Source organism: Lampris incognitus, chromosome 18 (assembly GCF_029633865.1).
Source record: "Lampris incognitus isolate fLamInc1 chromosome 18, fLamInc1.hap2, whole genome shotgun sequence".
Classification (NCBI taxonomy): Eukaryota; Metazoa; Chordata; class Actinopteri; order Lampriformes; family Lampridae; genus Lampris; species Lampris incognitus.
This window is the reverse complement of record NC_079228.1, coordinates 18,193,231-18,220,347: the sequence shown is the minus strand read 5'-3', so window position 1 is coordinate 18,220,347 and position 27,117 is coordinate 18,193,231. Positions and strand designations below refer to the sequence as shown.

The window sequence follows — 27,117 nt, the reverse complement described above, 5'->3', positions numbered from 1 at the left end:
AGCCTTTTTAGAATGGGCATAGACAGTAGCCTTTCAGAGGAGCCATGAGCATGAGAATACATATTAAAATGGGGTTGCAGGTAAGTTGTTGCAGTTCTTTGAACTGCCTAGAAGGCCAGCAGCAATGTTCTGAACTTGATGTGGAAAGCAACCAGGATCCAGTCTAAGTACACAAAGAAGTGAAACATGTACGCATCTTGGTAGGTTGAAAAACAACTGCTCAACATCATCCTGGAATTTTTGCAGTGATTGGGTTGTGCAGGCTGGGAGACCAGCAAGAAGTGCATTTTGATAGTCTACCCAAGAGATGGTGAGAATCAGTCCCCCCTACCCATGAACAGGTGCCCTGACCGACCAGAGGAGGAGCTAGTGCAGCAACCAACACGCTTACCCACATCCAACTTCCCAGCCGCAGACACAGCCAAATGTGTCTGTAGGGACGCCCGACCAAGCCGGAGGTAACACTGGGATTCAAGCTGCCGATCCCCGTGTTGGTAGACAACAGAATAGACCGCTACACTATCCGGATGCCCCAATGTTTTTTTTTCTTCCTAAGATTAGCTCAAGACCCTAATGTGTCGGTACTTTAATAATATAATGAATAATACAATGATAATAAAGCCATCTAGGCTCTTCTCCATGTGCTTGCTTGTTTCTTGTCTTGAAACCCAGAAAACACTTGGAAGATTCTTAAACTTGAACTTGTCTGTATTTGGATTTTTGTAATTTTTGTCACACTGGTTAAAATGTGCAAACTTATCAATCAAACAAAAATATCGTTCTCTGTTCGTAAAAACCTTAAATAGCCAAAATTTCCATCTTAAGTAAGGTGGAGACATGAAGGAATGCTCTCAGCAGTCTTCCTCAAGGTTGCCAATGCAGTATCATTACCTGACTTGGCAAAGCATAAACACAACCCATCACAGAAAGTGAACCTAGCCAAGCCTATATCCGATCTCTTTAAGGCTACATGCAGCTACTAGCAGGATCCTGGAGCAGCACTCATACTTAGTGCTAATTAGCTTGTCAACAAGCAAATGCCTTCCTTTGATCACAGCTTGACAAAAAATGAGTTTTAAGTTCCACAGTATGTCTACTGCCAAACGAAGTGCTTGAATAGACTACAGACCGCCAAGGTATCCCTCCTCATCTCAGATGGTCTTTTCGTGTCCCCCCTTGAATTAAACAACGCCTTGATAAAACACTTTTTCACCGGCAAACACAGCCTACGACTCCATGAACTCTTTCAAAAGAGTTGATGAGTGGGATATGCGGGTAGTGTAGTGGTCTTATTACGTTGCCTACCAACATGGGGATCCCGTTTTGCCTCCGGCTTGGTTGGGCTACCCTACAGAGACAATTGGCTGTGTCTGCAGGTGGGAAGCTGGATGCACTAATGCCTCCTCTGGTTGGTTGGGGTGCCTGTTGGGGGGGGGGGGGAACTGGGGGGAATAGTGTGATCCTCCCACGCGCTATGTCCCCCTGGTGAAACTCCTCACTGTCAGGTGAGAAGAAGTGGCTGGTGACCCCACAAGTATTGGAGGAGGCATGTGGTAGTCTGCAGCCCTCCCCGGATTGGCGGAGGGGGTGGAGCAGTGACCAGAACCAGTCAGAAGAGTGGGGTAATTGGCCGGATACAATGGGGGAAAAAAGAGTTGATGAGCATTTGCCTCATATAGGCAAATGTAGATCATGTACTGTAGTGTCCTCATCAGTGGTTTATAGACATATCAGAGAAGATGTTGAGGTAACGTGGCTGGCCAAAGCTTGTTAACTCATTTGCAAGCTTCGTAGTGTAGTTTCAAGGTGGGGGCAGATCTTTCAGAGTGTAGAGACTCCTGATCTCTTTCTGTCCTCATCTCAGGCTGCCAGGCCATAAAGCGTCAGGCAGCCTTGACAGCCTTGAGTTGGAAAACATCTGCTGAAGGTTGTGCGTTCAAAGACAACTATGTTTCCTCAAGCAACGCCTCCCCCTACTCCAATCTCCTCTGCCTTCTCTCTTCCTTTTCTCCTCCCTCTCTCCTATAGTCTTTCCCTCCCTCTCTTTACCGGTCCCCTCTGCTGTTTAACTATTCACCATTCTGCTTGCTGCCTCCAGCCAGGGCCGTTCGTCTCCTGACAAGTCTTCAGCTTAATTCTGTCTGATGAAAAGGGATGTTGGTGAAAAGGGATAGAAAGTGAGAGACGAGAGGTGGAATTGGTTGCTAAATGATGGGGCTGTACTCAGGAGGAAGTGGGCTTCAGAGGAAGAGTAGCTACCAGCTCCTGACTTCAAAAAGGCTGTGCTGAGACAGAAAATCAGCTGTGTGTGTGTGTGTGTGTGTGTGTGTGTGTGTGTGTGTGTGTGTGTGTGTTTTGTATGAGCCGGCAGAAAGTACTTCATGCTGAGTTGGTAGGATAGATTTTTGGCTACAGCAGTCTGATAAGAACATTTGTGCATGTGTGTGTGTGTGTGTGTGTGAAAGAGAGAGAGAGAGAGAGAGAGAGAGAGAGAGAGAGAGAGAGAGAGAGAGAGAGAGAGAGAGAGAAGAGAGTATAGAGAAGTGAGAGAGTAAGAGAGAGTTTCTTCCTCTCTACTGTATCTTGTTCAGTATGATTTGCACCAAAATGAAGCTGAATTAGACTAATTCAATTTGATCAGCTTCTCAGTTGAAGATATCCATGGCTTCCCAAAATCTCCCTCTTGACACATCTTGTTTTTTTCATACCTTAAAACTGTACTCGCATGATTAACAACCAGACACAGTCAGGCCTTGACAGTTGTTGTGCTCTGTATCATTACGATACTACTTTGAGCTATATATATATATACACACACACACACACACACACATACATACATACATACACACACACATATATATATGTATATATACATAAATACAACCTTGCTGTATGTAGGGTGTTAAAGATGAACTGATAGTCTAATTGGTGTTGACACACTGAAAATTATGTTAGTTCCTCTTTAGCAGGCCTCTGTGAAATTAGACCTTTAACTCTTAATTAAAATCATTTAGAGGCTGCTGTTACAGTAATGTGTTCTTTTGGGAAAGTGAAGGGAATTTCAACCTGGATGGAGATGTAACATGGCTTGTAACACTCGTGGTAGTGATGTGGTGGCTGAGTGCGTCGGCATGTACTCGATAGAGGACTTAATCCAGCTCAGCCTTTACTGTGGCATCTCTCTCTCATCTCCTTCCTGCCAAGCTTCACTGTTTTATACAACCAGGAACAAATTACATCACAATATACCATGTGTACAGTAAAAGTTGAGTTTCTCTAGGCTTTATGTTATCACCATCTCTAAAAATAATCATAGGTTAGGAAAAGGGCTTCAAATGCACTTTATAGCTGAGGAACCAGCTCATCTATTATCTAAATCGGCAAGTTCCTGTATGCACATGTTCTTGATCTCGATGTTTTGATCATTGGCATTGTCAAAGGCTTAAACAATGCCATGGTTTTGATTCAGTATTGGCAGTGGAGGATCTCTTGATCTGACTCCTTGCAACCCATCAAATGGCTTTTACATAAATTCAGAACAGTTCATTCTGTCCTATGGAGAAAAACAAAAAGGAAAGTACAAGTGCAAGGATAAAGACGTCCTAATTAAGTATTGGATCAGTCAGTTTTTTTTTTATGGTTAAATGAGTCAGACCCCACTCGGCTCAACACCCATACACATGGATGTAATTCAGTGTACAGTCATTCCGTGTTGGACTCGTGGTCTAATTGGATACATTTAATAGCCGCAGAGTCACTCTCCCTCTTGCTCGTAATTAGCTTCAATCTAACAAGCTGGTCAGCCCAAAGCAGTTCGTACATAGATGTTTGTGGAGTCATAGCATTGACTTTAGCCAAACAATACCTCAGTCTGCATCAATGTCCCCCATGGTGCATCATGCCCATTGACTGCATGATGGCATACTGTCATAAAACTCCTCATATTTCAAGACAAAACAAGAAAAATCCCCAGAGGTAGTGATGCCCAGGTCTAATCTCAATGTTTTAGCAACAAGCCATTAAACACCATGTTGTTTGAAACTTGAATATTGCATAAGGTGAAATGAAAGTTCCTCTCAGCCCTGTTGGGCACATAATAGTGGCATAGAGCATTCCTGACAGCAAAACAACTCCCCAAAAAGTTATTGGGCTCCAAGCTAGTCAGCATGGAGCAGCTCCCGCTTTCAAAATGTCCATGGTCCCATAACAACCACTTTTTGAAAGGCAAGCAGCGCCCTGTAGAATGTCTTGTTGGGGCTATGACCCCTGGCCCCAAAGAGATCAATTAAAGGTGGATCACTGTGATTTACAGGGGCCGTGTCTACCTGTGCCGTCCAGCTGTCCACACATTTCACATCTCTTCCGTAGCTTGGCAGGGCCCTCTGACAGTCAACACTTTTCTCTATAATCTCTCCTGACAGGGTGAGAACATATCCATCAAACATACTCTGCTGCGACAGACAATCCCAGTACTGGACTAGCTGTCAAACCGGGGCTGTGTTCCTTTCTGGCATAGTTTCGCCCATGTTCTGTTTCACAGTCTCTCTTTCACACATACCCCTCTTCCCTCTTTTTGCTAAATCAATACCTCTCTGCAACTCGAATGTGCATATTTGAAGGTACTGGTTCTCTTGATTCTTTCTCTCTTTTGCTCTCTCTCTCTCTCTCTCTCTCTCTCTCTCTCTCTCTCTCTCTCTCTCTCTCTCTCTCTCTCTTTCACATGCACCCACACACTTTCGTCAGCCCTGTTTCACTTTGTCCTTCAAACCCTCTCTTTCATCTCTCTCTCTCCAGGTACACAATGCCCTTCTTTGCAAGTGGATGACTGGAAGTTCCCTCAGACGGCCAGGCACAACATCACAGGTAAACAAACACAGAGATGCACAAAAAGACATATACACACACATTCCTGCAAGCGCTTATAAATGTCATTGATATCAGGCTTCAATCTGGTGCGCCGATTCTCCTTGCTGAAGAGTTCAGATGTCAAGAAGATCCGAAATCCTCGTGGACCCGTCATCCTCCGTCTGGGCAAGACTGCACTCCTACGCCCTACTGAGTAAGTCTGCTACATCCACTGTCCATTTTTCTGTCTGTTTGTCTCCCTTCCACTCCCTCTCTTCTTTTGCTCTCTCTCTCTCTCTCTCTCTCTCACTCGCTCCATCTCTCATCACATAGTGATGGCTATCTGTGATTGTGAGTATGCTTACCTGGGATTTTTTTGTGGCTTTGAATGGCTAGTTACAATATCACAAGTATCTATACTTACAGACACAACACATATGCAAACACAGGCAGTTTTTTTGCAAGCATGTCCAGGAGGAAGGAACATAATAACTCTACACACACTTTAAATCACAATAGGCCTGGAGGGCTTTACAATCATAGATACATTCCATGCTATGTACGACACCCCCGAGCCTTAGGCCCTTGCATCGGGTGAGGTAAAACTCCACTGAATAAACGTCTGGAAAATAAAATGGGAGAAACCTCATGAGGAGCAACAGAGGAGGGATCCCACTTCCAGGACGGATAGGCATGCAATGGGAGTGGACGATATAGACAAGCAGTAACAGATTTACAGTAACCACTCAATGAGGTGCTGAAGAATTACACACAATATAGCAAAACAGTGAAGAATATCTACAATTAATAAAAAAGTTACAGTGAAATTCACTCAATGCATTGATTACATAAATTGTAGGGAAACAGTGCAAAATATATTGAAGAATCAAACATCATAGCATGTCAGACATCCTCTACCGACGCCGCCACTGCATCACCACCAGTTTAGTGTCACAGAGAACACACAGGAGGTAAACTTAGACACAACACTAATGACAAATGCAGCGTTAGAGAGATACACAAGTCAGAGCCAACACAAATACTGCAGAAACAGTCATGAACAAAAGCAAAAACATATGACAACCAGAAGTCTCCAGGAGGCTGAAGGTCCAGGTCAGTAGGAAGCACAAGATGCAATGCAGGCAGAAGTCTTGCCCCCACAGTCTCCAGCTGAAGGACCTCTAATCCTGAGAGAGAGACTTAATTTTCTAAAAATCTAAATTATTATTATTATTCAAATTATAATGCAACATTTTATTACTCTATCAAACAAATGGTGCTCCAGTTTGCCCAGCTTTGCAGTCTGTCTATGCTGACTACCCGGTCTGCCATGCATCCACGTCACAGTATACATTACTGTCACGACTCAAGCTGTCTTGTCAGTCAGTCAGTCAGTCAGTCAGTCAGTCAGACCCGCTACAAAGATGGCGGTAAGCAATGCCAATGAGATAACTCTGGAAAAAAGTAAGCAATGTCACCTCAGTGACATGGAAGTGATTCAGGTTTTTGAAGCTGATGTTGAGCAAATCTCTCTGCTGTATAAAGTTTGTGGAAGGTCCATTGCAACTAAAAGTTGGAGCACGACATACCCGCACCAAAGACAGAAACACGCTGCAGAATGGGAGCAATGTGGGGCACTGTGTGATGTAGATGCTAGCTCCTGCTAAGACAGCTAACAATAGTGCTTCATTTCCCCGAATGCCACCTGACAGGAAGTGGCATTTGGGGAAGGAATTAAAAAAAAAAACAGATAAAATGTGTTTGAATTATGTCTTGGTCTTTTAGTTTGTGTAGGGAAAAACAAACCAAAGGAAAAGAGATTGAAATCATTCATTGTAAGTTTTAAAAACAAATCATGATTTTATTTGTAGACCATATCATACAGCCTAGTAGTGCAACACTTACAGAAAGGTATGAGACATTCTCACCGGCATGACCTGGAATTTCGTGCCAAAGTAGAAAGACTAATGTAACCTTATGTTGTGACTAAGACCCTCCCAGAAGGGGATAGTAAAGATAAGGTTCAAAGTAAGGCCAAATTAAAATTGCATGGGCAGTTGAATGGGAACTGGGGGGAATAGCGTGATCCTCCCATTCACTATGTCCCCCTGGCGAAACTCCTCACTGTCAGGTGAAAAGAACTGGCTGGTGACTCCACACGTATTGGAGGAGACATGTGGTAGTCTGCAGCCCTCCCCGGATTGGCAGAGGGGGTGGAGCAGAGATCAGGACGGCTTGAAAGAGTGGGGTAATTGGCAAAGTACAATTGGGGAGAAAAAGGAGGGGGAAAAATTGCATGGGGTGTCCGGGTAGTGTAGCGCAGCGTTTCTCAAACCTCTCCTGGCGGACCACTTGTCCTGCATGTTTTAGATCTCTCCCTGCTCCAACACAGCTGATTTAAATGATCAGTTTTGTTATTAGGCAGCTTCGGGAGCTCATAACGAGTTGATCATTTGAATCAGCTGTGTTGGAGCAGGGAGAGATCTAAAACATGCAGGACAAGTGGTCCGCCAGGAGAGGTTTGAGAAACGCTGGTGTAGCGGCCTATTCAATTGCCTACCAACACGGGGATTGCTGGTTTGAATCCCCGTGTTCCCTCTGGCCTGGTTGGGCATCCCTACTTAAACAACTGGCCGTATCTGCGGGTGGGAAGCCAGATGTGGGTATGTGTCCTGGTCACTGCACTGGCGCCTCCTCTGGTCGGTCGGGACGCCTGTTCGGGGGGGAAGGGGAACTGGGGGGAATAGCGTGATACTCCCACGTACTACATCCCCCTGGTGAAACACCTCACTGTCAGGTGAAAAGAAAAAGCTGATGACTCCACATGTATCGGAGGAGGCACGTGGTAGTCTGCAGCCCTCCCTGGCTCGGCAGAGGGGGTGGAGCAGCGACTCGGACGGCTCCGAAGAGCGGTATAATTGGACGGGTAGAATTGACAATTGGGGAGAAAAAGGGTGAAAATAAAATAAAATTGCATTAGCAATTAGCAGCTAGTCTAAAGATAGTCAGAAAAGGTGGGTTTTCAGTTGAGATTGAAGGAGACCGCAGAATCAGACTTTTTGACATCAACATAAAGACTATTTCAAAGAAAAGGGGCTCATTAAGAATGAATATCTGCAGCCTGTTAACTGTATTCTAAGCTGTCATAAGACCTTTATTTACAAATTGGGTTTTCTAAATGTCATGTAGAAAATAAAATAAATAAACATAATCTGCAGACTACAGTACCTCTGACACTGGATGTAGCAGCTGTGCTCAGTGGCCAGACCACACACCACTGGTCAGATTCTGATTGCTTTCACAGAAATACCATTCCATTTCCTCTTCACGCTGACACCGGTTTGTAAAAGCCTGCCACAAAGGGTTCGGGTTTTGCAGCTCTTACCTCAATGTTCTCAGTGCCGCCATTGCTCACATGAGAAGCTCAAAATTTATGACGTTGTGTTTACACGTAAACAACAAATGTGTTTTCACTTGTGCTTGAATATAGCGATACTTCTTTCTGACATCCAGTAAACCTCACATAACATGGCTTCTTTTGACAACATAATTCAGCAGCTTGACACGCCGTTGTTGATTTTCACAGTTGTCACATCATGGATAACAGCTGTTTCAGTGTAGAGTTGGTCGATAAGTGCTTATTAGGGTTGTGGGCTTGCTTGTGTGCTATGTATTTTTTTCTTTCTAGTGTACCACTGTTGGTTTTCAGTCTGTCAGGTTTATTTCTTTCTACTCAACGCTGATAAAACAGTTTCTCAAATCTTGCCAATTGGGTCAGCCTGCAGTATTTTATCACTGTCCAACACTGTGGGCCCCACTTGCTTGAAGCCACAATAAATCTGTCTGCAAAACCTTTTTCCTTTTTTTTTCTTTTCCAGCAGAGACTTTTTGTGCTAAAAGTGTCACATATATAGTTTGTCACAGACTTAGAGGGTAGTCGCTCTTGAAAATCTGGAGGATGGCGTAAAACAACGTTGTCACTTCTCGGGAGATCAGCGTGTTGCGGAGCGAGGAGAACAATCCTCGAGACGCTTTCACTGACATGCTTCCAGCCTTCGAACAAGGAGGCAGGGACATTATTTTCTATCTGTCCCTTTCAAATGGTTTGGGGTTTAGTTATGCTGTAGCGTTCTTTGAAATTTTGGTGCTATTCTGAAATTTGCAGTCATTTTTGTATGAAAACACTGCGACCAAACAAGGACTTATTTCAACCCACAACTCGTTGTTTATTCATTGTTAAAGCTAACTAGCATACTGTTAATAGTACTTTTAGTCTTAATTCTCACTAAATGATGAAACAAAACTGGAGTGTGTGCTTATGTTTCGTTGTTTTTCCTCCCTCTCCCTTGCCTCCTAACCTTACCCAAAGCAAGATGGAAGCAGAATTTGTCTGTTAGTGAAAATCAGAGTCGGCGTATATACTTTTTTTCCCCTTTACCATATAAGTCATTGTGAGGAGAGTGGGGGCCGGGACCAGATAGGGTCAAAGGGACAAGAAGGTTATGAGTTCAAATCCAGTCAATAGATTACTCCACCAAAACCAGACCCCAGGCATGTGCTGCTTTTTCTCCCCATAACAATATTCTGTGTGTGTGTGTGTGTGTGTGTGTGTGTGTGTGTGTGTGTGTGTGTGTGTGTAAGCCTATGCATTTTTCCATTTCTGGAAAAATGCATACCCCCCCTTTTTCTCCCCACTTGTACTTGGTCATTACCCCACTCTTCCGAGCCGTCCCGGTCGCTACTCCACCCCCTCCGCCAGTCGGGGGAGGGCTGCAGACTACCACATGCCACCTCCAATACATGCGGAGTCAACAGCCGCTTCTTTTCACTTGACAGTGAGGAGATTCGCCAGGGGGATGTAGCACGTGGGAGGATCACGGTATTCCTCCCAGTTCCCCCTCCCCCCTGGACAGGCACCCTGACTGACCAGAGGAGGCGCTAGTGCAGCGACCATGACACATACCCACCCACATCCAGCTTTCCACCCGCAGACATGGCCAATTGTCTGTAAGAACACCCAGCGAAACTTGAGGTATCACGGGGATTCAAACCGACAATCCCCCATGTTGGTAGGCAACGGAATAGACCGCCATGCCACCCGGACGCCTATTTGTGCACACTTACTGTCTCTTATGCGTGTGTGTTTGTGAATGCCTGCGTGTGTGCATTATTGCAAGAATGTGTGTATGCATGTGCATTTATTAGTCTGTTTTTTTTTTGAGTGTAGTTGCACAATTGTAGCGGTGTTAGCTGTACATTTTCCTCTTTTAATTCTCTTTCTCATGGTCTTTCCTTTCTCTCACTCAGATAACATATTCTTGAAGTTTCCTAAGACACCGGACACAAGTTTCTCGTCTGTCAAATGTCTTTTAGTTCATCACTGGCGAGACGTTGTGTGAAGATTGAGATGCGTGTGCAGTAATTGGGAAACAGTGTTGTCTTTTGTATCGGAGTCTAATCCATTTAGCTAATCCAAGCTAACACACGTGAGTGACAGCCATATGAGGCTGCTTGTCTAGCAGCTCGTGTCAGCGGCAGCAAAAAAAAAAAATTACATTCCAATAAGGCAGAAGCTGGCAGTCTCTATTGGTGTAATGGTGATGAAATGGACCTGCATTGTGGCTCAGATGAATTTTAATTGCAAAAAAAAAAAGTTTGATTGCTCTTATGTTATTTCCTTTTAGAGAATAAATTCTAGCTGGAGGGTAAGCGCCTTTTCATGAGATTTGATCTGAGGCCAGAATTCCATTGTATGCCGTGTGGCTGTGTTTAAACTATCCATGATAGATTTAGCCTAATCCTGTAGTTTTATGGTCATTTGACGGCACACATTTTATGTTACAGCCCAATTAAAATGGTAAAATTAATTTTGATCTATTGCCTGGCTATGTGTTTCGTGTATCTCAAAAACTTTGGATTTAGGGCTGCAGGCTCCAGAATTTTCCACTTTTCTCTGTTAGTCACACAAGTACATACGTAATTTACTTCCACCCTTATTTTGTTAAGTACAGCATGGTATTATTAATCAATGACTTTGCATAGTGATGAATTTACATACCCTACCCATACCCTTTTGAATTGATGTAAAGGTTGACAGTAACTTGATATTTGCAAAATATTTTAATTTGAATATTGAGTTTGAATTTGACACTATTAAGATTTGAATTTTGTTAATGGGAGTTCCTCTTTCGCTATGTTATAGGCAGTGTCAAACTTGAGGACCATTTCATTCTCTTCAGTTGTGTGTTTGTTTACTCTCATCCAACCCCCGGAAAGTACTCTGGAGGGGTTCAGTGTGTCATGTGCACACATGGGGATATTTGCACATGAAACTGGTCGTTGGTTTTGGTCGTTATGCATCTGATGCCATCTTGCAATGCTGTGATTGCAACATTCCCTAATCCTCTCTGAATAGTACACATGGCCACTCCAGTTAATGGTCACACCCATATTTGCATATGAAACTGGTTGTTGGTTTCAGTTGTTATGCAGCTGTATTGTATTGTATTGTATTGTGTATAAGGGGTGGGGTTACCTGCAGTCAGTTTAGACTGAAGATGTCACTTAGTTGAGTGATGAAACGGATCTGTCAAGAAATGTATCCTGATGAACTGATTCAACCGTCTTTGATTTTCTTACCTGGATTGTTGAGCATTCACAAGACATGTTCCACTTCTTCTTTGCCAACCTCTTTCTTGGTATACTTTGCTGTATTTCCTCATTTCACCAACAAGTCTCCTTATCTTCCTTCTCTGTCCAGATGACACACCAAATACCTTCCTAGCTGTCTCCCTCACTATTTCTGCAGTGGTTGTCCAGCCATCTGGCAACTCTTCACTACCACCCAGTGCCTGTTGTAACTCCTCGCTGAACTCCACATAACAGTCTTCCTTCTTCAACTTCCACCATTTGATCCTTGGCTCTGCCTTCATTCTCTTCCTCTTCTTGGTCTCCAAAGTCATCCTGATTTTAATATTCATGTATGTTGTTCTTCCCATTCCCTGACTTCACATTTTACCGGAAGTCCGGATCTTATAGAGTCTTTTAAATTCATTCAATTTGTTGAAGGGGCCACACATTCCAAAGGCCACATCTTAGACCTTGTACTCATCTAATTTCTCCCTCGAATTTCTTAATCTGGTGGATATACCTTTATCTGACCATAAAGCTGTAATTTTCAAAGTCCCACTACAGCTCGCTATTCCTAGTCACTATCCTAAAGCACGCTCTTGCATTCTCAATGCTGGCTCTGCAGTTAAATTCTGTGATGCTTTTAATTAATTATCATTTAATCCCTCTTTATCCCCTCTCAATCCAGATGTACTGTTAAATTCATTCAATGATCAGCGCCTAGCCATCCTCAACCAAACTGCACCGTTTAAAACAGGGAAACAAAAATCAAATAACCTCCCCGGGCTGAATGATCACACTTGTGCCCTTAGAACACTGGAAAATCAGAATGACAATGGAAGGTCAGTCAACAAGTTCGAATTAGTACATAACACCCTTAACAACCAAATGTTAATTTACCAGAAGTTAGTTAAGGATGTGAGATTTGGGTATTTCTCTTAATTGATATCAAGAAATAACCACAATCTTAAAGTTCTCTTTAGGATAATTGATTCTGTTATTAATTGTCTATCCACTTCATTTTTTGAACCCGATGTCGAGTTGGCTGAAAAATGTCTCACTCATTTTGTAAATAAAGTGGAGAATAACAGGTCCCGAATCCAGCCTGGCCCTTGCATTCGCCCCATTCCCAATGTTAATTCTGCCGCTTTTACCCAGTTTCAACCAATTACAATATCAGTGTTAGAGAGTACAGTGTCCAATATGAACTCCTCCACCTGCATCTTAGACATCATTCCCACTAAGCTGCTCAAGGAGATATTCTCAACTGTTAGCCCTGTTTTTCTGCAAATTCTTAATAATTCTCTGGCCTCTGGTTCATTTCCAGATAGTTTTAATCATGCCATTATTACCCATTGCTTAAGAAACTTAATTCAGATCCCCTGTCCTTAAGTAACTACAGACCAATCTCCAAATTGTCTTTTTTTTTATCCAAGGTTCTGGGGAGAGTAATTTCATCTCAGTTGATTTCTTTTATGAACACTATTAGTGTTTTTAACAGTTTCCAGTCTGGTTTTAGAGCACTTCATAGTACCAAGACAGCTCTAGTTAAGGTTACTAATGACCTACTGCTGACTGCAGACAGAGGTGACTGCTCAATTTTAGTTCTTTTAAACTTAAGTGCTGCCTTTGACACAGTCAATCACAGTACATCGCTTAGAGACTTGGGTTGGCATCAAGGGCTTAACTCTTAGTTTATTATGCTGTTACCTCTCCCAACAGAACTTTTTCTGTTGTTCTGGGTAAATCTACTTCCTCGATGGCTCAGTTTAGTTGTGATGTCCCTCAAGGCTCAGTTCTTGGCCTCCTATTTTCTATATACATGCTGCCCCTTTGCCAGGGCATTCAAAATCATAATGTGTTTCCCCATTTTCATGCTGACGACACTCAGTTATAACTGCCACTAAAACCCACAGATCCTAGCACCCTAGCAAATCTCACAACTTGCCTCGCTGACATTAGATCCTGGATGTCCAAAAATGTTCTTAAATGTAATGATGATAAGTCTGAGGGCATTCTTGTGGTGACTTTAATCAGGCTAACCTCAGGGCTGTATTGCCCAAATTCCATCAGCATGTCTGCTGCTCCACTAGGGGACAAAACACCCTGGACCATCTCGATACAAACATCAAGGACTCATACAAAGCTACTCCCTGCCCTCATCTGGGGCATTCTGACCACCTCTGCCAGTTTCTGGTCCCAGCCTACAAACCCCTAATAAAACGGGTCAAGCCAACAGTAAAGACAATCACTGTCTGGCCAGAAGGAGCAGTCTCTGAACTCCAGGACTGTTTTGAAAACACAGACTGGAGTATTTTAGCACATTCAGCTACCCATGGCTCCCATATAGACATTAATGAACAGACATCTGCCACACTAGCCTACATTAACTTTTGCACTGAGAGTGTCACAACAAAAAAATCAGTCCGCACCTTTCCAAACCAAAAATCCTGGATGACCAGGGAGGTCCGGCAGCTGCTGAAAGTCCGGGATGCAGCGTTCAAGTCAGGTAACTGTGAGGCCTACAGCGCAGCCAGATCCAACCTCAAAAAGGGCATCAGAACAGCCAAACATAAATATTCCCTACGAATAGAGGACCACTTTCACAATAACTCTGATCCCCGGCGAATGTGGCAAGGCATTCAGTCTATCACAGACTACAAAAGCTCTAATCGCGGGCCCACTGTCCATGATGCCTCCCTGCCAGACACGCTAAATCATTTCTATGCCCGCTTCGACAAGGACAATACTGACCCAGCCACAAAAATCCCCAGCCACCCAGAAAACCAGGTGCTCATTCTATCAGTTGCAGAGGTCAGAGAATCACTGCGCAGAGTGAACACACGGAAGGGTGCCGGACCAGACGGCATACTGGGTTGGGTCTACCGGGAATGTGTCGACCAGCTGGCTGAGGTCTTCACACCTGTATTTAACCTCTCACTGTCCCAAGCTAAAGTCACGGCAAGCTTTAAGACCACCTCCATTGTTCCTGTCTCCAAGAAACCAACATCCACATGTCTGAATGACTACCGACCCATAGCACTCACCCCCATTGCCATGAAGTGCTTTGACAGACTGGTTCTGGCTCACATCAAAAACATTATCCCCCCCCCCCCACATTCGACCCACATCAGTTCGCTTACCGTCCCAAAAGGTCTACTGAGGATGCCATTGCCACTGCCCTACACGTTGCTCTGACCCACCTTGAACTTAACAACACATACATCCGGATGCTATTTATAGCATATACAGCTCTGCCTTCAACACTATCATCCCCGCCAAACTAACCACCAAACTCTTCTCCCTTGGCCTCAACCCCTCCCTCTGTAACTGGATCCTGGACTTCCTGACCAACAGACCTCAGTCTGTTAGGTTAGGTGAACACACCTCCTCCACCCTGACCCTCAGCACAGGTGCCCCTCAAGGCTGTGTTCTGAGCCCCCTCCTTTTCTCCCTCTTTACCCATGACTGCCTGCCAACTCACCCTTCAAATGTTATAGTTAAGTTTGCAGATGACACCACAGTCATTGGCCGTATCACCAACAATGACGAGATGGCCTACAGGGACGAGATTCAGCACCTCACATCATAGTGTACTACCAACAATCTTGTCCTTAATGTGCAGAAGACAAAGGAGCTGATTGTGGACTTCAGGAGGTCTAGAAGCTGCAGCCACTCCCCCATAAACATCAATGGGGTGGAAGTGGAGCGTCTTTCCAGCTTTAAATTCCTTGGAGTCCACATCAGCGAGGACCTTTTGTGGACATTAAACACCAAGGCCCTTGTGAAAAAGGCCCAACAACGCCTGCATTTCCTGAGGAGGCTGAGGAGCGCCCGTCTACCCCCCACAATTCTCACCAACTTCTACCACTGCACCATAGAGAGCATCCTGACCATCTGCATCTCAGTGTGGTACAGCAACTGCACCTCAGTAGATCAGAAAGCTCTGCAGCGGATCGTCAAGGCGGCCCAGCATATCACCGGTACCCAGCTCCCAGCCATAAAAGACATTTATCACAAACGCTGCCTTCGAAAGGGTCTGAGCATCAGCAGAGATCCCACCCACCCCAACCATGGACTGTTCTCCCCCCTGCGCTCTGGGAGGCGCTACAGGAGCCTCAGAGCCCGCACTACCAGGCTCAAAAACAGCTTCTTTCCACAAGCTGTTGCTCACCTGAACCTGGCTACCCACTGAATGTCTGTAGATATTTTTAAATATTTTGTACTCCAGCTCTTTTTTTTAACTTATTTTTAGCTTTTGGTCTTCATGTGTGTATATCTTATATTGTGTTTGCTGTGTTTGTCTGTGTCTGTCTTCATTTTTAACATGTGCCTGCACATTGTTTTTAATGACAATAAATTGAATTGGATTGAATTGAATTGAATTCTGTTCGTTTCTCCAAATTTCATCAGCCCGTTTGGTACTAATCTTGGTGTTCTGTCAGGTAGTCTTAAGCAGGCTGCTAGGAATCTTGGGGTAATATGCCATGCTAACCTCAGTTTTGATAATCAAATCAAACATATCGTTCAGTCATGCTTTCTCCAGCTCAGGGTAATCTCCATATTTATATCATTGTTATCAATTGCCAATCTGCAAAAAGTTCTACATGCTTTTATCTATTCTCGGCTTGACTATTGCGATGCATTTTACTCGAGTATCTGCAAGGGCTCCTCCACCGTCAGCAGTTGGTACAACATGCCGCTGCTTGGCTCTTTACCGAGACAAAGAGGCATGACCATATCACTCCTGTGCTTGCCTCACTACACTGGCTACCTGTTATATTTCAAATTGATTCTAAAATTTTATTGCTCACTTTTAAGGCCTTAAATGGTCTTGCTCCTACATGATTTAGTGACCTAATATATGCCTTCTCGACCATTAAGATCCGCAGATGGAGCCCTGCTGGTTATTCCCAGGTCTTGGTTTGTCACGAAGGATGATCGGGCTTTTGCTGTTAAGAGCCCTCACACGACGGAACTCTCATCCTATTGAACCAAGACAAATCAAGTGTCTGCTTCTTTTATATCTTGTCTTAAAACTTTTCCTTTTGTGAAAACTTTTACAAATGTTTGATGCTCATTTTTATTAATTCACACCATTTTTATTTTTATTCTTACTTATTCTTATTATTTTTGCCTCGTCTGATTTTATTTATTTGTTAAGCACTTTGTAAGATTGTTTTAGAAAAGTGCTATATAAATAAAAGTTATTATAGTTATCCTACAGACCACCATCCAATGCTGCCTAGCTATGTTCTCCCATCACCACCTTGCAGTCTCCAATTCCTTTCAGATCGTGCCTCTTGCATAAGATATAGTCCACCTGTGTGCACTTTCCTCCACATAATATACATCACTCTGTGTTCATCCCTCTTTATGATATGAGTGCAATACACTTCCAACGGAAGTGTATTGCACTCTTGAGGAAAGCGGGAATGTTCCAGAGTGAATCAGAGTTTGGTGAAGGAAACCTCTTCTCCTTTTCTCTTGGCTCCTTGGCTGCCCAGGAAGCTTCTTTTCCATTTCCCAAAATCCACCACCATCTGTCCTTCCACATTCCTCTCCTTGACACCATACCTGCCCACCACCTCTGTTCCCTTCACCAACATGCCGATTGAAGTCGGCTCCAATCACCACTCTCTCCTCCTTGGGTACACTCTCCACCACTTCATCAAACTCACTTCAGAATTCTTCTTTCTTGTCCATCTCACATCCAACTTGCAGAGGATATGCGCTGATAACATTTATCAATACACCTTCATTTCCAGCATCATACTCATCGCTCTGTCTGACACTCTTCACCTCCAACACAATCTTGACATACTCTTCCTTCAGAATTACCCGTACCCCATTTCTCCTCCCATTTGCATCATGGTAGAAGAGTTTGAACCCTCCTTCGATGCTGCTGGCCTTACTCCCCTTCTACCTGGTCTCTTGCACACATAGTATTAGTACACAGTACACACACACACCTTCCTTCTCTCATCATATCAGCCAGCTATCTCCTTTTACCAGTCATAGTGCCAACATTCAAAGTTCCGACTCGCACCTCCACACTCTTACCCTTCCTCCTCTCCCACTGCCTCAGGACATGCCTTCCCCTTCTCCTTCTCCTTTGCCCAACAGTTGAATAGTTTCTACCGGCACCTTGCTGGCTAACAGTATCGGTGGCGGTTGTTGGTAACCCAGGCCTCAACTGATCTGGTATGCAAATCTGAATTATGATCCACATATTTGATTTGGCAAAGTTTTTACGCCGGATGCCCTTCCTGACGCAGCCCTCCCCATTTATCCCGGCTTGGAACCAGCACTAAGAATACACTGGCTTGTGCATCCTCAGTGGCTGGGTTCACATCTGAGACCAACAATTCTGCTTTTTCAACATCAGATTACCTCTCCTATTTTCCCCTGTGCTTCCCTAGCTCACTTTTTCTCTTCTAACCAGAAGCAGTAAGTGAACTTTCCCAAAGAGCAATAGGAGGAGTTAGGTCTGAATCTGTCTGCCCCATACTGAGTGATTTATTTTCAAACTGTGTGTGTGTTTGTGTGTTTGTGTGTGTGTTTTAAAAGACTGAAGGCAGTATGACGAGTTCAAGTATTTCCAGCTGTTAGAAGTTTGTGAGTGGTTCTTTGTCCTGCCGCCTATGTCTCTATTCTCATCCCAAACAACTCCACTCTCAATATTAGTTGCTATTCTCTCTCTCTCTCTCCCTCTCTCCCTCTCTCTCTCTCTCTTTCTTTCTCTCCTCTCTGTCTCTGTCTCTGTCTGTCTGTGTCTGTCTGTCTCTCTCTCACTTCTGTTCTCTGTCTCTCTGTCTGTCTGTCTGTCTCTCTCTCTCTCTCACTTCTGTTCTCTCTCTCTCTGTCTCTCTCTGTGTCTCTGTCTCTTTCTCTCACTTCTGTTCTCTCTCTCTCTGTCTCTCTTAAGTTCTGCTCTCTCCGTCTCACTGTTTCTCTTGCACTCTCTTTCTGTCGGTCTGTCTGTCTCTCTCTCTCTCTCTCTCTCTCTCTCTCTCTCTCTCTCTACACACCTTTTCAGCCTCTGCCTGTATACTCGCCTTCAGCTGCGTCAAGTATTCTCTCTTCTGCACCCCAGTATGATAGTGCAGCTATATTTTTTTCACTGCTGGAATATATACGTATTTATCTGTCTCTCTTTTTCCTCTCTTGGTCTGTATGTCTTGTGTCTCTCACTGTCTCTGTCTCTTCCTCTAGGTCTCCAGGTTCAGCATCTCCATAATTTTTCTCTTCCACCCTTTCTCTACAGTATTCTCTTTGTTTTGACGTCGTGTAGTTGGCTGGTTTGGCGCTTGGATCCTACCTCCATCATAAATCACTGTCATCCCGCTTCTAGGAGTAGGAAACTAGCTGCCAGCATCAACAATACTGTGTGGGTGTGGGTGCAAGAGAGAGAGAGGGGTAGAGAAGAAGAAAGAGACAACATATTTCACAGTTTCCCCCATATCAATGAGCATATATTTCAGCAGGGTTGGTTTGTGACCTCTTGTCTCTCAATATCTGTGTGTGTGTGTGTGTGTGGGGGGGGGGGTCTATAAAGATGCTCTTGCCCGAAAAGAGAAGCGAGCAAAATATTTATCTCTGGAAACAGACAAATTAAGCTTACTGGACTGTATCTAGTATGAAAATGAATGCCAAAGGGTTACTCACCGCAAACATGTCATTGTGTTGCTGGCTGCAAACACACAATGTAAATGCGAAAATAGAAAAGTGGAAAATGGAAATAAGATATATTGAATAAAGTAAACACTGATCCGCATGCGCACACACACAGACGTTGAGAGAAGGGAAAGTCACAAACAGACCCACTGGGATGGCCTGCAACTAACAAATTTCGCTGTGTCCTTGTGGAGACATTTTATTAAACCTATCTGATGTCTGAGAAATACTGCACAGTTACTGTTTGGAGGTGTCGATGCTAATGCAATGACTTTATGACACCGAGACTCACAGCCATTGAAAAGAACTCATAAATCACACAACACTCGGATAAGTAAACTAGCACTGGCGTGCACTCTCTCACACACACACACACACACACACACACACACACACACACACACACACACACACACATAATCAGTATCTGGTGTCTCTGTCTAGTGTATCTGTATGTGTGCATGCCGTTTTTCCATCAACGCCCACATTTTCCCATTGTTTATGTCTTCCAGTCAGGTGTTCCCTCACAGCTTACCTGAGGAGTTCACTCTGGTCTTCACCTTGGTCTTGAAGAAGGCAGCCTTGAGAGACACCCTCTACCTTCTTCAGATCTCTGACCAGCAGGGATATCCACAGGTACACCTCACTCTCACTTCTCACTATCTGGAAGGTATTACATTCTCTCTATTTTATCCCCAGTGGCTGTCTGTCTGTCTGTCTCTTTATCTGTCTCGTTGTCACTTTCACAACATCCCATCTGTTTTTTGTTTTTTTTTAGTTAATGTAATCCACAGATAGACATTCCTCCTATCTTAGGTCCTTTGTTCTTCCGTTCCTTTTTGTTTGTTCCCTCCTTTCTTTCATTTTTTTCATCTTCCTCTCTTACACTGCCTTTGTGTACCCATTCTGTAATTCTTTTAGCCCCTCATCTCTTTTTTTTTTTGCATAGTCATCCACTTTGCCTTTCAATTTCCTTTCTCTCCTGACACATTTTCAATTCTCCCTCCTTTTCATTCCCCACTCCTTTTGTCCCATATTATTCTTTCCCAGATTCCCTTTTCCTTCTCTGTCTCTTCTCCCTTCATCATTAGCGGCACCCTTCTTTCTCTCCCCTTTATTGTTATTCATGTGTGTCCTGTGATGGAGCGCTCAGGTCCTACAGATTCCCCCATAATCACCAGGAGTCTGAGGCCACATTTAAATGCTCGATGTGTATGATGGATGGAGGCGGAGGCGGCTCATTAGGAGTGATTGATTGGCTGCACTTCTTGCGTGTGTAATTAATACGTCTTCTTTCTCATGTTATCTCTACTCTAGATGCCGACTTTGTGGTAGAGCTTTGTTCAGCGTCAGTCGTACTACTGAACTACTAGCAGTATCACTTGGCCAGCTCACAAAGACATTGTCTTGATTCAAAATGTTGACGTAATGTTGACATACTTCAGAACAAGCTTAAGCAGGAGTCACAAAAATCACAATATGTAGGATTAAATGAGCCTGTGCCCACAACAGTTTTGCTTAAATTGCTGTTGTCTTTGGGTGAGTGTACATTTTGCAAGATTTGTTGGACTTAATTGACAAAAGTTAATTGCAAAAGTTTCTCCAAGTCTAATTTCTCTAAATTAATGTTGCTGTATCTGACACACACGAGATGTAGATGAGATATTATTTGCCCACTATTTGCCCCTACAAATTATCACAAGAGCCAATCGATGGCTAATCTAGCATTGTTTATGTATTTGTTGCATTAAAGCTGCCCTCTGTTGTCCAATCTGTGTCTGAGCTCAATTTAGAAGAAGAAGAAGAGGCGGTTGCCAGGCATTAAGTGTTGGATCACCTTGTCAGTCTTCATTTTGCAAACAATCAGTTTGTGAAATGTGACATCACTCTAGCAGTGACCAGGGGCAAGTTTTAAAATTGAACTAGGCCTGGGCAATAGTTGGCAATATCTAATATGACTGTATTTTTGACTGAATACTTCAATATCGATAATGTGATAATATTTGTGGGATGGCTGTGGGGTTTTCATGAGATACTTCCTCGCAAGAACATTTTTAGTAATGATGATTAGTAATGTGGATATGATGACCAAGCAGGTAGAGTGATTCATTATTGATTTCACTAAAACACTCTTAGTATGTTCAGAAAATTATATAGCCTCACTGTTATGCAGCCTTTAAGACCAGTGAATAGCAATATTTAAGTTTTACCACAATATCAGGATAATCAGAATCTCAGATGATATCTTGTCTCATATCATGATATCGATGTTATATCTGTATGTTGCCTAGCTTTACTTTGAAGGATGATGTGAAAGGGGTTTCCATGGAAACTTTGCCATGAAGAATTTTCTGTTTCTTTGTATTTATCTCCCCTCTCTCTCTCTTTCTCTTCTACTCACCTCCTCTGACTCCAGTTCTCCCTAGACCTCAATGGCCCAGAGGGTACCCTGTCCCTGCGAGCCAGAGGGGAAGATGCCACAGCTGACCCGGTGGGTTGCGTTTTCAGTGGGGAGGGTGTAGAGTCCCTTCTGGACCTGCGCTGGCATAAGCTGGCCCTCAGTATCCAACGCAAGGCCGCCTCGCTCCATGTGGACTGCAGCTCCATAGAAACTAAGCCCCTAGACCCCCGTGGAGAGCTACCCACTGACGGACACACCCTGCTGGCCATCCGGGCTGCTGATGCTGGGCCTGTGCAGGTATGGATGGATGGATGAGGAAATGGGGGGGGGGGGTAGAATAGAAAGGAGAATTATAAGAGGGCCATGTGTGAACATTTGGTGTGGGTCAAGTCAAATTTTATTTGTATCGCCCTAAATCACAATAGGCCCGCGGGGCTTAACAGACCAATAACTTTATGGTAGTAAAGAAAAAAATTTCTCACAGTTGCATTTTGAATTTCATTTGAATTCGTTGTCTCCAGAAGAGTGCTCTATATCTTTAACGTATCTGTCTTAACCAAAATATCAACAATATATTTTTGTTCTATATCTGTATAACAAAATACTTAGCCTCAGTTCTGTGTCATAATTAGGTAACTGGTTTTAATCATGTTCTATTCAGGACTTATTTCAGGCTGTACTTGAGAGAAAGACACCACGGTGCTTGGTGAAATAGTGTCATTCAGCTAATGGACAATAGAATTTTGAATAGGTACATATTTCATGGGGAACATTTCGTCATCACCTTGAAAATGACATTTCCAGTTGTGGGAATCAAATTAATATGTTCATCGCAAATCAGTCTCTCCTAAAGCACTGCCCATTGTCCTTTTCACACCCTTGGTGGGGAAAAAAAGTTTTTTTTTGTGGAAGTTATTCATCCTGTGTGTGTGTGTGTGTGTGTGTGTGTGTGTGTGTGTGTGTGTGTGTGTGTGTTTGTGTGTGTGTGTGTGTGTGTGTGTGTGTGTGTTTGGTAACTTTTGTATGTGTAATTACCTAGTGTACTTTCTGGCATTCACAGGTTATGCCCTGAAAGTGCCATTCCTTTTGAGGAAATCTCATTCATTCTTGCCTGTAGTGAGTTTGGTCCTAGTAGTGGATAGGCCAAGTAATCTAGGTACTTAGTTTAATGATCAATTTCCTGGCCTTGCAACTAGAAAGCAGCCATGCTCCTTTTGTTGGAGGTGCAGGAAGGGACTGTTTATAAACACACACAGACAAACACACACTCAGCTCCAGATGAAATGCTTTTCTAATAGTTTGTAGAAATGAGAAAATCAAATGGTCCTCAACCATGGTTATTGCATACTTTGTGTTCCATCTATCCATCCATTCATTATCCAAACCGCTTATCCTGCTCAGGGTCACGGGGATGCTGGAGCCTATCCTAGCAGTCATTGGGCGGTAGCAGGGGGACACCCTGGATAGGCCACCAGTCCATCACAGGGTGGACACACACAAACATTCACTCCTAGGGACAATTTAGTATGGCTGATTCACCTGACCTACATGTCTTTGGACTATGGGAGGCAACTGGAACACCCAGAGGAAACCCACGCAGACACAGGGAGAACATGCAAACTCCACACAGAGGACGGCCCGGGATGATCCCCAAGGTTGGACTACCTCGGGGCTCGAACCTTGCTGTGAGGTGACCGCGCTAACCACTGCGCCACCGTGCCGCCCCCAAGTGTTATGTTTTACAAGCAAAGTCTATCCAAAGGACAGAACTGTTAAGTGCTCATGACTTATGAGCATATTTTTCAATACTGCAGGGAAATAAGTAGGCTACTTTATCTAAACTGGTGATGAGCTAACAACATTCCATTGCTGTACAGTTTATGAGGGGCTGGTCATGCAGGTGGGCAATCTTATCCAGAAAGGGCCAGTGTGGGTGCAGGTTTTTGTTCCAACCAAGTAGTTACACACCTGATCCCACTAATTAACCAGTAAGAGTTTTTGCTGAGGAACTTGAGTAGGAGACCCAGGTGTGTAACTGCTTGGTTGGAACAAAGACCTGCACCCACACTGGCCCTTTCTGGATAAGATTGCCCACCCCTGTAAGTGTCCCCAATGCCGTTTTTCTAGACATAGCAAAAAAAACAACAAAAAAAAAAAACATGCATAACAGACAGGCAGCCATCAGCGGGTGGAGGCACAGGTGAAAAAAACACATCCATGCTGGATTTAAGCTCCCAAGACTTTGGTTCGGTGTTTAGAGCAGTGGTCATGTCATTAAGGACCATGACTCTGCAGACTTGCATTCAAACCAAACTGTACACCAGCTGCACACTTTGTGTTGCCAAATGAAAAAAGAACTTTGTTTCTGCATATGAAACATATCGCTTTTATCCATCTTTCTATATTTTACTGTCTGTATGTCTTATCTATTTGTCTGTCTACTTATCTCTCTCTCTCTCTCTCTCTCTCTCAATTGATATGTGAATTGGTTCTGTGATGGAAAATTAAGTCTTGGACAGGTTATTGTGAATATTGTTAGAAAAATCTCATCTGTTTTTTGTTAAATAAAGACTTGTTTTCAAATGATGAAAAAATCTCTCTCTCTCTCTCACAGATGGATATCCAGCAGGCGATGCTGTACTGTGACCCATCGTTGGCCATTCAGGAGGCGTGCTGTGAGATACCAGGAGCTCGGGTAAAGACTGCAACCCACTCTAACTAACAAATCACATTCAAATCTTTGGCTTGTAACTGGGACTAACCTTACCGCGATTAACATGTTTAAAGTGGGATTGCCGGGATTCTGTGAGGAACCCTTTCACAGTAATACAATCCCAGGAAATTGTTCTGCCCAATGCCCAGGATCAATTTCACAGGAATTTCACACATGGACCGCTTCACACCAAAGATGATCCCAATAGAAGAAAACAGGAATTTAGTTCATTATGGAAGGGATATAGCTAACAAATGAATTAACACAGACTTTTTGTGTCTGTAACAGACCATTTTTATCTCCTTTACACAGAATATTCCACTGAGACACCTTTGGTTTCACTCATCCTCTCCCTGTTTAGAATTCTTCAAGTTTCTGGTGTTAACAGATGAGAGAGAAAAAAAAAACATTGATAGTCTTAAGAGGTTATGTTCAGCCTGCAATGTTGATGTGTAGTGAGCATTCTGGCACAAAATGGCTGCCATGCATCACCCAGGTGCATCACCCAGGTGGGGGCTACACATTGGTGGTGGTTGAGGTGAGTTTCTCCCCCTTCGCTGTGAAGCACTTTGGTTGTCTAGATAAAACGCTATATAAATGTAATCCATTATTATTATCATTAATGTCAACCAACAGGCTGGGCCTTAATTCCATCATGAGCAATCATGTCACAGCAGTTGTGGTTTACCAATATTGTTTATTCCCCCCAAAGCAACACAATACAAAGCCACTTAATGAAAGGATGATGATATATGGAGCTGTGAAAATACCAATTTTCTCCCTTTTTTCTATCTACTTCTATTTCTTGCTCTCTACCCTTTTACTTTCTGTTTTGCGGTTATTTTTGTCACCCCCCCGTCAGAACACACAGATCAAATAAAAGCAAATTCATTGAAGTAGAATACTATATTATACAGTGTGTTTCTGCCAGCAAGACAAGAGCAGGCAATTGCTCAGGCTTGGGAAGAATAGTGGTACCTTATGTTCATTTTCAAGATGAAAGTATTTTTGAGCTCGGCTGAATTCTCAGAGGTGTCTGCGTTTTTTTGTGCGTGTGTGCATGCACACTTGTAAATTAGAAGTAAAATTCATATAGGTACGTTCATGTTTGTTCTTTGTGCTAAATGAGTTTATGAGGGGAGATACGAAAAGGATAAGAATTTCCCTCCATGGAAGAAGGGGTAAATTTCCCTTTGGAAGTGCATTGCACTCTTGAGGAAAGCGGGAATGTTCCAGAGTTAATCAGAGTTTGGTGAAGGAAACCTCTTCTCCTTTTCTCCTGGTATATGTGCTCTGGGCATGCCTAGAAGCTTCTTTTTAAATATGAAACAGCAACTGCGTGCAGTTGAACACACGCACACACACACACACACACACACACACACACACACACAATTGAAAATTGTCACATCTCCTTAATAACTGTGGATCCTGTCTCTTGCACGGTTGCAGTGTCCACCAGATGCTCCCAAGAGTCGTCGCGCTGCCGAGAATGACCTGGCAGACAACACATTTAATCAGGTAACACAAGCATACACGTGCACAAAGATCTAAACGTTGAACTGTTCACAGACAAAACTTGCACATATTCTTGCATGCACACATCACCTAAGTGTGACAAATTGTGCAAACGGACTCTTTGCAATCACACACACTCAAGTATAGATGTATTGTATGAGAGAACACCTAATCCACACTTTGCACACTTTATCCTCTGTTCAGTTGGGAAATCACTTGGCAAATGAACAGGATTAATAATAAATAGTGGAAAAATTCCCCATGTTCTTTCCATACCATGTCACTGCCATGAATGTTTTTTTCCCTACATGGTTGTTATCTCATACACACATACGCTCATGCACTTGACTAGAAACAGTTTTGTTCTCTGGTGTCTCGGAAAATTTGATTAGTAGCAAACAGTTGCTAATAGGAGAGGGATAGACGTGTACCGATACGCACGCCAAATGGTGCACTCGTCTCCCTTGATACTCTGCCTTGGAAAATATCTTTTCTTGTTTACTGCAGCCTTTTGTACTTTGAAGTTGTTTTTTTTATAACTTCACTTCAGTCGATGCTCTGGCAGCAGTTGTTTGAAATATCTGCAGGCAGTGTCGAATGCGTGACAAATAGACCCTTGCAACACACGGGTGCCATTCTGTGCAAATATCCGTGGTGTCTTTATAATTGTCTCAACAGTGCCTGATGCATAGTTATTTCATTTAAACTTTAAAGAGCCCATATTATGCTTTTTGGGGTTTTCTTCCTTTCCCTTAGTGTGTTATATAGCTGTATGTAAAATGTCTGCAAGAGTTACAAAGCTCAGAGTCCACACCAAAGGGAGTCATTCTCTGACAGAAAACACTGCTCCTGAGCTGCCTGAAACATTTCATTTGTAGTCCAGCTTTTTCTTCCGTTACTTATCTATGTCAATATGTAGCACAATTTTATAATGCCAGCCTACCGGCTAGTTTGACCCACCTTCAATCAAAGCTAAGTAGACCAGAGTCAGGAAGCCTCAAACAAAGCTTGGTTGAGGGAAAGCCGGTGTTGTGCCAAGGTACGCATCCCCTGATAGGAAGGGTACCCCTGACCGCTTTGGGGGGGTCGTAGCATCAAAAGTAGAGGTCAGATTGCTTCGACCCTGGTACCATTCGATTCAGCAGAAAATGCTGAACATTTTCACTGTATAACGTGTATGTTCGTTTGTTTAAAAACATGGGAACGAAGACACCCAAAAGTGCTTGTAGCGCTAGACATTTCTGTGGGGATCTGCTAGCAAACGGTCCTGTATTTCTGTGTTCGATCCACAATTTGAAACAGACACGTGCGATCCATCAAAAATGTTTAG

General features: G+C 43.4%; 1 protein-coding gene across 2 annotated transcripts in view; it reads left to right on the top strand.

Moving 5' to 3' along the window:
* Window positions 1-27,117, top strand: part of col16a1 (collagen, type XVI, alpha 1) — an 89,262-nt gene that overhangs the window by 18,627 nt on the left and 43,518 nt on the right. For both annotated transcript variants that reach the window (XM_056298558.1, XM_056298557.1), the window contains exons 3-8: window positions 4,798-4,866; window positions 4,945-5,062; window positions 19,668-19,791; window positions 21,572-21,853; window positions 24,171-24,251; window positions 25,722-25,790. In XM_056298558.1, the coding sequence (XP_056154533.1) occupies window positions 4,798-4,866; window positions 4,945-5,062; window positions 19,668-19,791; window positions 21,572-21,853; window positions 24,171-24,251; window positions 25,722-25,790 (743 nt within the window). The remainder of the gene's footprint in view (window positions 1-4,797; window positions 4,867-4,944; window positions 5,063-19,667; window positions 19,792-21,571; window positions 21,854-24,170; window positions 24,252-25,721; window positions 25,791-27,117) is intronic.